The sequence below is a fragment of the Cimex lectularius genome, unplaced genomic scaffold (assembly GCF_000648675.2).
Source record: "Cimex lectularius strain Harlan isolate CLEC.00 unplaced genomic scaffold, Clec_2.1 scaffold402, whole genome shotgun sequence".
NCBI lineage: Eukaryota > Metazoa > Arthropoda > Insecta > Hemiptera > Cimicidae > Cimex > Cimex lectularius.
The window spans coordinates 167,170-180,065 of NW_019392971.1; the positions used below are offsets into that span (position 1 = coordinate 167,170).

Genomic DNA, 12,896 nt, shown 5'->3' on the forward strand with positions numbered 1-12,896 from the left:
CAGTTCAACGTCGTAGAACACGTTGTGAATTTGATTATATTAAATAATTAGAGTATTTAGACATCTAGAGGAGTCTCTGCATACTTGAAATGTTTATGTAATGAACTAACATAAATACTGGGGCCGATGTCTAATACACTCAAAGACCCCATTAAAGAGCGAGTAGTGAGTGCCTAACAATTATGAAATAATCGTTAAGCACATCAAGTACGTAGTTGCTTTTACTGATCTGTAGGGTGTATCAATGTATAAAGTGTTTGTTATTTTAAATGAGAACCACATATTTTTATTGTACAGTTCGATTCTAGAGCTTATTTTATGCCACTTTTACTGAAAGGAAAATTTTGATAGGATCGACCATTTCTGAGTTATGCCCTTGTTTTGCGAGCAAAAAATAAATTCTCACTTCTCACTTCTCACTTGTTTTACCCGAGTTATGGTACTATCTTCAATTTTGTTTTAGCTTATGGGATTCTCATTTAAAATAACAAAGTTAGTGTCATTCCCCGGCTAGATCTGTTACCACCTTGTATAAGACCATTTTTTGTCTAAAGTTAATCGTTTCCGAATTAAATGGGCGGACTATAGAAGTCGATACACTCTGTATATGAGCTCAAATCTGCACATACATGTACATATGCAAACACGTGTTGAGAGTTGAGTTTATCATTTCTCGCAGCCCACCGGCATTTTTATCTTTTGTCTTTTACAATAGAGTATATATATATNCTCGTACCCCATCCCGAAAGGGTCCGGGACTTGGTCGGCTCACGTGTCCTGCATAAACCTCTTGGACCAGTTCACAAACCCCAAAATGTTAGACCATTTTATCTCGGGGAGTGATTTGGTGATGTCCTCTCCTTCAAAGATTTCAAATCTAGACCTAGCATACCTATCACACTCCTTTACAATAGAGTACTTGAGAATCGCCTGTGTTGGCAGTCCGAGGTCAAACCATGAATCTCTCGCTCCAGCCAACGAGCTTGGGCTCCAGGGGCTATCAACAGCTTGGACAATCCTTTTTTTTTAAAAGATAGTTCCTACTCATAGTAAATTGTTTTCCAACGATCCGGATTTCGAGCCCTTGGAAAACAACTTACTGTGAGTAGGAACTATCTTTTTTTTAAAAAGGATTGAACACCGCACTCACTATATCATTCATCATTTCTACAGCTTGGACATGTCAGCCACTAACTTAATCAGCCTCCTACTCACGTTCTCTCTCATTTTAAAATATATTCTTTCCTATTTACAGTTAGGATGGTGGAGTACTAGATATTCCTCCATCACCCTTTACCCTTATTATATAACTAAGGGTAGATGGTAGAATATTTCACCATCGGCCCTCTCACAGTACTTATTCACGCCAATAAATACATTCACTCTCGACTCTCACTACGGGACAGAAAACTAGAAGTATTATTTAAAAAAACAACCATATTTCCTTCCTACTGGAATCAAAACGGACCCAAATATGCACTGCGGTGTTCAAGCACAATTCTCATATCAGGTGGCATTCCTACGCGCTCTCTCTATTCAGCGAGAGAGAGAGTGACATCTTCAATTAAATGGGACACATCGAACGACCGTTCTCTACATGCTGGACACATACGCGGGCATTGGCCCAAACAAAAGTGTCCGCGTGTCAACCTTGCATGGCCTATCCTTAATCGGGTGGGGATCATCCCACTCCCACGAGTCAGAGTTAGTTGGTTTTCTTCTTTATAATTTTATTTATTAGCGCGAATGGTTTAAAAGTGTCTATCAGAAGAAACCAATATTATTCTTATTGGCTATTATATTATTATTATTATTAGCTAGAATCTTAGCCATTTAAATANACAGTAGCAATTAAAGTGTATGTTCTTTATATGAAGAAACCTGGTACAAATATTGAAAATTTTTAACCGCTTTGGTCCTAATTGACCAACAATACAGAAAAACAGACATGTAATCATTTTTTCAATTCCTAAAATTTAACTTTAATTTCCTTTTCAATTCGATTCAATACAAAAATGCTTTATTTAAATTATATAAATTTATAATGAATAATTTTTTGATGTAAATACAATGAGTAAAATTTGGCCCTGGCCGATAGGACAGTCAATCATTGTTCTAAATTCTTTCAATTAATTAAAGTTTTTAGTTGAGATAAAAAAGTCAGTGTCACGAGCGGGATTCGAACCCACGATCTTCAGCTAGATACGCCTGACCTCGATCCAACTCAGACACTAGCTTCTCATCGCAACCCCACCTTTTGAATTTTCCCTCCTTTTTGCCATTTTGCAAATGTCGTGTAATCTATTTGATTCTCGGCGACAAATGAAATGGCCACGGACAGTTTTAGTGAAGGTACACTTCATTTTTACTTATTAAATTCACGGGTTTTCGTGGTCCGCTTGACCAATTAATATCTTTCAATTAATTAAGGTTTTTAGTTGAGATAAAAAAGTCAGTGTGAAAAAATGGCAAAAAGGAGGGGAAATTCAAAAGGTGGGGTTGAGATGGGAAGCTAGTGTCTGAGTGGATCGAGGTCAGGATAGCTCAAGTGGTAGAGCAGCGGCGTATTTAGCCGAAGATCGTGGGTTCGAATCCCGCTCGTGACACAGACTTTTTTATCCCAACTAAAAACATTAATTAATTGAAAGATAGTGATTGGTCAAGCGGACCACGAAAACAAGTGAAATAAACTTAAGGTTCATCACCATCTAAATATTATGTAAAAATTAAATAAAAGCTATTTCTTTACATTGGACTTTCCCTCCTTTTTGCCATTTTTCAAAGTTCAATATGTATCTGTAATAAGTACAATGGGAAACTTTTATTATAAACATGTCGTTATACGAATAAATTAACAACTAAAATACGGTAAATACAAAATAAATTAAGGTAAAACTTCCGTGATTCATTTTTACAACAACGAAAACATTAGACCAAAAAACTATGTAAATATCAAAATTAATTAAGGTTTTTAGTTGTGATAAAAAAATCAGCGTCACGAGCGGGATTCGAACCCACGACCTTCGGCTAGATACACCGCTCATCTACCACCTGAGCTATTGTGACATCGACGGTCGTGGGTTCGAATCCCGCTCGTGACGCTGACTTTTTTATCTCAACTAGAAACCTTAATTAATTCAAAGATATTAATTGGTCAAGCGGACCCCGAAAACTAGTAAATGGTTTTAAATATCTTTATTTGTGCATTTATTTTATTATTTATTTTATATTTTACATTTTTGTTTATCTATCGTTTTGTTCATTTTATTTATTATTAGTTATTATTGTTATTATTTGGTAGTTAGTTGTAACCAATTATTTTTTGTTAAAGGTTTGATTGAAGATTGTAAAATCTTTTCAATATCTAATTAAACTGATCCCAACTTTTCCATTCATACAATCTACAGACACGTTTTCGGGGTGAACTTCCAACCCTAGCCAATTTTTGTTCAATTCAGATTATCTTGGACTGGTCGGAATAAAGTACAGCTCTTCTCTTACATTAAAATAAAATAATATTAAAAGGTGTTTTTGTTGAGTTTTAGACTATCATCCCTAATTTTTATAATTAGACTTATTTGTGGTGATTAGTGACCTTTAATCGATAGTTATTCAGAACTCAGTATTTTCTGAAAAATATATGAATATCTATTCAGAAATCGTGAGATGCGGTCTGGTGTGATGTAGGTTTCAGAAAAACATTTTCTTTATCGGGCCAACGTTTCGATCTTTATTGAAATCATCTTCAGGGCCTGGGATTTACAAACATTGTTTAAATTTAACAAATACATGTGGGATGTGGAAAAGTTGAATTTATACAATGAAAAATATATGTTTTTATGATATTCAATCAAAGTATTTTTACTCATTCAAAGTGTTTGTCTTCTGTGTAATTGTGCCATTCTTGCGTGTTGAGTGTCAGTGAGATTTTGCTGTTTTATGTTTATCCATGTTGGATTTTGAAGGGGTAGGGAAGGAAGTCGGTATAGAAAAGACAGGCCCTGAAGATGATCTCAATAAAGATCGAAACGTTGGCACGATAAAGAAAATGTTTTCTGTAACCTACATCACACCAGACCGCACCTCACGATTTCTGAAAAATTATTAGACTTGTTGTTACCCAATCTCAAATTATTCCTAAGATAATTATGTTTAAATGGTCCAACAAAGAGGAACGCTAAGATACTAATTGCCTGTACAATTAAGCCGTAATTCCCTGTAAACCGGGTGATCTTCGTTTTCTAAAAAGCATGGAGTAAGATTATTGTTATAATATGATTTTAGGGCTATTCTAATTTCCCTAAATAACGGTATAGGTATTTCCTAAATCCTTGAAGTTCACATTGTTTATATTGATCACATCACAAGAGGCCGTGGATACACTTAAATCTTTACACTTACTTTCCTGTCTTCCAGCGCTATTATTTTAGGGAATTTGACGTTCTTCATTTGTACCACTTTTACCAAATTTCAGTGTGCAGGAAAGCGTTCGGTGTCGAGACCGTCTGAATAATTTAAAAAAAAAATCAATTCTTATTATTTTCCTCCTTCATTTGATACCTATAGCAAATGACGGCTTTTGTAACAAATTTATAACTTGAATTTCGATACTAAAGTAATCTTTTCATTTTCAAAGATAGATCATAGCATATTCATACCTACCTTAGCCTTGCTGTGTTTGCTTAATTTTACGATATATCAATTTTTTGATTTTATTGATCTCATTTTATCGTCAATCTAAACTGTAGTCAAAGTTTTAAACGTCCAGATGAAGAATGTGCGAGAACAGACAGACGGACAAGGTTGATCAGATGTAAAAAAGTTTGAAAATTCTTCAGTTCTCAATAATAAACAATCAATGGAGCAGACAGGCCGTGTAAACAAAATAAGTCGAGACGAAATTTTAACAGTTTAAATAATATTAAAATGATTATTCAGAAATCGTGAGATGCGGTCTGGTGTGATGTAGGTTTCGAAAAACATTTTCTTTATCGTGCCAACGTTTCGATCTTTATTGAGGTCATCTTCAGGACCTGGGATTGACAAACATTGTTTATATTTAACAAATGCATGTAGGATGTGGAAAAAAATGAATTTATACAATGCAAAAAATATATTTTTCTTCAATCGAAGTATCTCTACTCACTCAAAGTGTTTCTTTTCTGCGTACTTTTTTTTCTTTTACGTTTTTCCACATCCTACATGTATTTGTTAAATTTAAACAATGTTTGTAAATCCCAGGCCCTGAAGATGATCTCAATAAAGATCGAAACGTTAGCACGATAAAGAAAATGTTTTTCTGAAACCTACATCACACCAGACCGCATCTCACGATTTCTGAATAACTATCGACTAACAGTCACTAATAACCACACATAATATTAAAGTTTATGCTGTTTTGATAACGATCACGATTACATAACTGTGATATTACATTTAGCTTGTTTATTTTTTTAAAATGTACGCATTTAGACTAAACCACATAAATTAATAAATGAGAAGTAATATTCGTCAGAATTTAATGTTAGATTCAGTTTAAAATCTTCCTCGATTTCAAGTAGAGTGTAGCCATTTTGTACATTTTTCACGTCCGAAGAATATTGTCATTTGTCAACTTCGCTCTTATTTAATAATCGAAAGTTTCACGTATGTAGAATTCCACGGCTCGAAATAGACTCGAGGGGAGGACTTTTTCACCATTTGAAGAATGTAGATCTGCTTTTAGCCCTTCTCCTCAGCCGTCCTCAATACTCACTTAGCGTACTCTTTCTTCACCGGCATTCGTTGTCCAATTTTAGCGAGTAACTTTCCAATAGATTTTTTGGACCATTCATTACAGCAGTCCTTTTTTATTTTTGTTCGTCTTTTCAGGATTTGATATCACAAACAAAAACAAAAAAAGACTACTAAGAATAGTCCAAAATTTTTATTTATTGGTTGAAGACTTCNACCAATCTAGTTCACTCCCTTTGTTGAAACTATGTAACACTGTTGTATTGAATTGAAACTATGTTTTGTTTCTTTTAGATGGTCCTTAAATTCCGAAAATTTGCTCGATTTAGGCAAGTGTTCTTTTACTCTCGTTTTTATTTCTCTACCGCTTTGTCCTATATATTTAATATCACAATCATTACAATTGAGTTGGTAAACCCTGCTTTTTACCAAGTTGCCTACCTTGTCTTTAGGTTTTGAGAGGAGATCAGCGGGTTTACTTTTGCAATTCTTGTCGAGAGACGTAGTTGTGGAAGTACAGTAACCTGATGATGAGCTAAAGGGCTCGAAATCCGGATCGTTGCAAAACAACTTACTGTCAGTAGGAACTATCTTTTTAAAAACGGATTGAACATCATTCATCATTTCTAAGGGCTGAATATATTCCGAGCCCTTTTGTGGCATGGGATTCACACTATCAATGAGTACCTCAGGCAAAACGTTAAATTGAAAATCAGAAAATAGTGGAATTCACTCATATATAAACAATCCAAGAACCTTCTATCTAATTTTGGAAAGAAAGAAACAACAAAATGCATCAAAGGGAGTAAGAAGAACTTCTGGCGGGATCCTTGACAGGACACTGCAGACTGAATGGACATCTGAAGGGGATGGTTATAACCCAAAACTGAACGTTCAGATTCTACTAAGAAGAAGGGACACACTAACATACTGTGGCGGCACATTTGCCATCAGGACGAAGTGTTTCGGGATGTACAACGTAACCGTTGAAGAAATTCAACCACGAAACCGGGCCTACTAATCGAATTGCATGATGAACTAGGACTCACCGATCTGCCTACTGTAGGTACAGAATAGGAGTTACAATAGGTCTCAAAGGTATATGTCACGCCTCGAACATTGCATCTAAGTCTACAAACAAAACAAAATTCATTTACGTTTATGATGATTGGTCGTTTCTGATCATTGGTCCGCCTATCCTCGTGATTTTGGTCAAGGCAGATTTCCATTTTTCGCCAGCTTCAGTCGCATACCATAACAGTGAATATGGTCAGATGCAAATGGCAGGAAACGACCAAGCTACAGTTTCACGACAAGACAGCAGAAGGAAATTTCTCAATTTAGCGTATTTTGTGCCAATTTTGAATGTAAACAAACAAAGAAAATAGAACGAAAACGTATATTTTCCACTATTTTTTGTCTCCCATGTTTCAATTTTACATGTTATGGTTTTAATATTTGCAAATTATAGATACAGTTTTATATAGTTGTGTTGATTAATAATACATTATATTTGTATCTTTTAGCCTTGAAAAGGGTTACCTGCATTGAATTTGAAATACGTATAAACAATAAAAAGTTGAAAAAGGAGGTTACGAAATTCACGAAAAATTCCTATCACAAAATAAATGAGTATTAAAAAATAGTTTCACATGTAATATGATATATATTATTATATTTTATTCAAAAAATTATCGTTGTTTGAGAGTACGATTTTAAAAAAGACAATGTTTTCCTTTGATTAATCATACCCAGTTTTCTGTTAATGAATTTTTAACTGTAAAGTACAATATTAAAAAAATGTTTGTATTTGTTGTACTGGGGAAGTTAAAGGTACTATTTTTAATTATTCAGAAATCGTGAAATGCGGTCTGGTAAGATGTAGGTTTCAGAAAAACATTTTCTTTATCGTGCCAATATATCGATCTTTATTGAGACCATCTTCAGGACTTGGGACTTACAAACATTGTTTACATTTAACAAATACATGTAAATTTAAACAATGTTTGTAAATCGCAGGCCCTGAAGATGATCTCAATAAAGATCGAAACGTTGGCACGATAAAGAAAATGTTTTTCTGAAACCTACATCACACCAAACCGCATCTCACGATTTCTGAATAATTATCGATTAACGGTCACTAATCACCACACACGTACTATATTTTTTTAATTATGGATTTTAGCCTAAATCACTCTAATAACTAAGAGTTTTTAAAATTACAATCATACTAGTAAGCAAAACTTAATTGACAAATGGAAATTATTATTATTTACACTTTTAAAATATCTTCTTTAGTACCTTCCAATTTGAAAATATTTATATCAAGATTTGAATTAGAAAAACATGAAAATATAACATCTAAAAGAAAAATTAGAAACCTCCTAGAAATGTCCATCAACGATGTTACATCTCGTTTAGCCAAATACATAACAACAATTATCCTAACAATAATATCTCGTTTAAAAAGTAATGGTTTTGTGATGTACTAATAACAATACATGAAATTTTAAATGTATTTGACATAATATTTTTAATTTGTGAATAAAATTAACGTAAGTAATATTAAGACAATTGATGGGCATACAAATATTGCTTTATTTTCTCTATCCCCCTTTTGAAATAATTGCTGTTAAGGATTTGCAAGAAATTCTCATTTTTATCCTATAATTTCTCAGTTACAAACTATTTCTCACTTTTTCTTTTTACTATGACTCCTTTCTCACTTTCATTAAATAACAAATCGTTCAAGTCCAACTAATTGTCGCGAAACCAGTTGATGACAGTACAAGAAAGATTTTCAACCATTAAAACTTTTTTTTTAAGTGAACTAACACCGATCTTAAAATATTAAAAGTTATTTATTTAATTTAGCATATTTAAAAAATAAAATAAAAGTTAATGGTTGTATGGAAAAATATTAAAATATTAAAAATAAAACCAAGAAATTAGAACTTTTTTTTAATGGATTAATAGTAATATTAAAATATTATCTTAATTTTCTCCCAGTTATTTATTTTTAATTAATGTCAGTTCATTTACTAAAAACCAATTTTAAGGAGAGTAAGACTTAAAAAAAAGAATAAATCAAAAATGTATATAAGTTCCATCATTAGTTAATTTCTTCATGTAAATTTATATAACTTTTTTTTTGTAAATAGAGAAATGGATTTTACGGTATGCCAATCTTAAACCCGATTTTTCAAAATTAAAATAATACTGATAATAATCCGGAAAAATCTTATTGCCGTTATAATGGTACCTTCTGATTTGAAAACTTTTGTATCAAGATTTAAACTTGGAAAACGTGAAAGAATCATAGTGTGTGAATCACAGTGAACAAAATTCATGCTTATATTTCCAGGCATATTAACCGAATTTCACAAGAGGAACCCAATTTTTAAAAATCGTTCAAATACTCGATACGTCATCTCTGGACAATTCGTTTTTTAAAGAAGCAACGTGAAATTGGTTTAAAATAGGGCAGACTCCATAAAATGGTACAGGACCTTAATTTCTCCCATCTTGTCTATCTATCCACCTGATATTATATTGAGAGATTTCTGATGTTTCCTGCTGATAAAATTTGGTTCGTTACCGATCACTTTGGTCTTTCCAACCACGCTGGGTTTGTCTGTCAGAGTCTTTTCTGCATTTCACTATCGAGATTAAAATTAATTTTTATAATATTATAGTTGTTGTTCCAATGGAAAAAATGTGCCCCTGACATAACAGGAATGCTTTGACGTCCAGTTTGTTTTGATTTTTTTTTCGTTTCTGTTCGTTCATTTTCGAAAAACCAAAATTGTTTGATTATAAATCTTTAAAAATATCTTGTAAATATAACAATTTATTGTTAAAATCCTATAATTTCTTTATTTTCTCATAAATGTTAATTTTTTTAAAGAAAGCTTTAACAATTTAATGTTAAAGTTCCACATGTCTCTTTTGCAGTGGTATTAAATGAGCTAATTATCAACTTTTTTTTATTGATTTTCATTCTTTACAACATATCACCGAAGATCTTATATTTTTTAATGTAAAAAAACTATATGATAATATCGTTTGTCTTCGTAAATTTTTCGTCGTGTATTTTGCGCATTTATTTAATATACTAATATTAATTTAACAAATTAAATTAACATACTATTTGAGCAAACGATTCTTTTATTAATAATTAAATTATATTATATTAAATTAATTGTTAAATTCTCTATACCAAATCACCGGATTAATCTTTTTTTTTACTTTAAATCAAAATCATTCAGCTCATTAATCTGCATAAGATTATTGCATTTTTTCCAAATCTACTAGAATTAATTAAAAAATTTACGTCATACTTGTAATTTTATGTAAAAGTAAAACATAATATTTGAACAAAGGTTTGCTACTTATTGCAATTTTTTCTTGCAAACTATTCCCATTTAACAACTTCATCTACATGCTGAACCGAGGAATAGGGTCACTTATTGGGTCCGTCTATAGTCGCTGTTTTGTTGAATTATTCAAACGCGTTTCACCATCCGTTATCTTCAGTGAGGAGCTGCCTGTCAATTTTTCCGAGTAGGGTTTATACGTCATATAATTATTACTTTAAAAAATCAGATGATATTTGATTGAGAAACATTTACAAGTAATCAAATGTTTTGAATATACACTAAACAGAAATTTTCGAGAAAAAAAACACCAACAGTACTTTCAAAAATTGACCTAATGTATTAAATTGTTTATGTATATGTAAGAAATCAGATGATGAAAGGACGAGAATTAGGATTCATCGCGAAATGAATTCGTAAAAAGCGTATCAACAAGTGGTGCCCGGAGGAAAGTAGCAAAAATGATCACAGGAGAGTGGATCAGGTGGATGAAAAATTCAGCCTGAGCGTAAATATGTATATAGTGGAGTTTATCTCTACTTATGATGATTATCGACGAACCTGGATGACTCGTCATCAGGGGGGATGACCGCCATGTGATTAGAGTCATGTTCACAGCAACATGTCACTACACTGACTGAACCGGCTTCCTTTCGACTTCTCCTTCCTTCGTTCTACCCCCGGACGAGGCGGACACCGCGCCTCCCCTCTACCAGATTCTTCGCCTCCCTCGTCGCCTGAAGGGTTAAAAAGACGGTTCTCGCGATATTTGACCCAAATCCTCGTGGGGTTAAATAAATTGTAACCGGCTGTTGATATATTAAAAAAAATACTTGTGGGGTTTCCAGTTTCCTTGTACTTTCCAGAATTACAAAGCAAACGATTTGGCACAGTTTAAAACCCATATTTTTTTATTACAATCAGCAATTTTTATTACTGCAATGATAGACAAAAAGTGGCCACCCTTCATATTTTTTAATTATCTCTTAATCCATCCTCCATTGATTACCTTACAATAATATTTGGTCCTTTTTAAAGGATTTAAAACACGGATAACATCTTCCACTTGTGTTTATTGAGTTTTGTAAATAAATTTTTGAATAGTCAATCTCTTTAAAACTTTAATTTTGATTTAAATTTTGATATGCAGGTTGTCCTTTTTAGATGATTCGGCTGAATTTGTCTCGAACCAATGACACTATCAAAAATACATTTTTTTTTTTGTCGAAAAATTATACAGGGTACCTAAGGCTCATTTCAAATAATTTCTTGACACAACATTTTAAAGGATGTGTGATGTTTAGTGACCGTTAGCCAATGATTATTTGGAGATCGTGAGGTGCGGTCTGGTGTGACGTGGGTTTAGAAAAACATTTGTTTTATCGCACCAACGTTTCGATCTTTAGTGAGATCATCTTCAGGGTTCACTCCTTTTCTATGTAGATGTGTCATTACCGTGTGTCGGGGCACTCTCAACACGACACCCAAGAATGACACATCTACACGGAATACAAACACTTTGAGTCCTGAAGATGATCTCAATAAAGATCGAAACGTTGGCAAGATAACGAAAATGTTTTTCTAAAACCTACATCACACCAGACCGCATCTCACGATCTCCAAATAATCAATCATTGGCATAATAATCGCTAAAGGATTTTTTGTGCTGAACACAATGGTGATATGGGATTTTAAATTGGTCAAAAAATGAAAAAGTTACGGCATAAAGTTTGAAAAAAAGTTGTTATTTTGAAAATAGTGGTTTGCTGGTTTACAAAAAGTGGTTTGCTATTTATTAATCACATTTCATGTTCGAACTGCTTGCCTGGCGAAAAGTTGCAAAGATTTTTTCTGTTTAACCACTCTTCATCAGTGCTCAGAGCGATAGAGCCAGGGGAGAAGGATTGACATGCATTTTCTATGCTTTGCCACAGTTCTTCGACTGAGGTTGCTGGATTATGATTGACGTAGATATTGTTTTTTTAATGGCCCCACAGAAACTAGTCAAGTGAAATGAAATAGGGTGATCGAAGAGACATTAGGTCCTTTTTACCTATCCCGGAAGTGACGATTCAAATAATGTCTCACCTACAAAGAATTGTTTGCGGGGCATCCATCAAACTGTAGAATCATTCTTTGCCGTTGTTCCAGAAGAACATCATCTAATAGTGTTCGTAAAACCTCCCTCAAAATATTGAGGAACTGAGCACCATTTAAATTATTTTCGTAGAAATAAGGCCCGATTAATTTATTTCCGAGAAGTCCACACCAAACGTTAATACTGTGAACCACCTGACGATGACAGGAGATCAAAATTCCCGGAATTTCCTCTGCCCACGTTCGAAAGTTCCATCAGTTTAGTATTCCATTAGAGGTGAACTTGGATTCATCTGCCACATAGGATGTATGAAAGAACGTTTTTTTCACCCTCCCAAATCGACATTTGTGCAAGGAACGTTAGACGCCTGTCGTAATCAGAGTCCCGAAGTCCCTGGACAAGATGAGAGCGATACGGCTTAAAATTGTAACGAAATTTTCTGATTTCGCTCTGCCCACGTTCGAAAACTCCAACGGTTTAGGAATGTTAGACACCTGTCATAATTATAGTCCCGAAGTCCCTGAACAAGATGGGGGGATAGGCTTAAAATGGTAAGTCCGGAGTACATAACTAATTTTATATTTTTTTAAAAAAACTAAAACCCTTCCAACATTTCGGAGAGAGGAATTCGGATTTTTGCGAACATACTGTTAAATTATTATTATTTTTTTTATGTAAGGTCATGGTTA

The 12,896-nt window shown here is 33.4% G+C and overlaps 1 protein-coding gene across 1 annotated transcript in view; it reads right to left on the bottom strand.

Annotated features, from left to right (window-relative positions):
- LOC106662696 overlaps nucleotides 1-10,731 on the bottom strand; it is a 147,138-nt gene extending 136,407 nt beyond the window's left edge. Inside the window, exon 1 of the mRNA XM_024229533.1 lies at nucleotides 10,671-10,731. Coding sequence (XP_024085301.1) covers nucleotides 10,671-10,705 — 35 coding nt within the window. The 5' untranslated portion in view covers nucleotides 10,706-10,731. The remainder of the gene's footprint in view (nucleotides 1-10,670) is intronic.
- Between the last annotated feature and the right edge of the window lie 2,165 nt (nucleotides 10,732-12,896).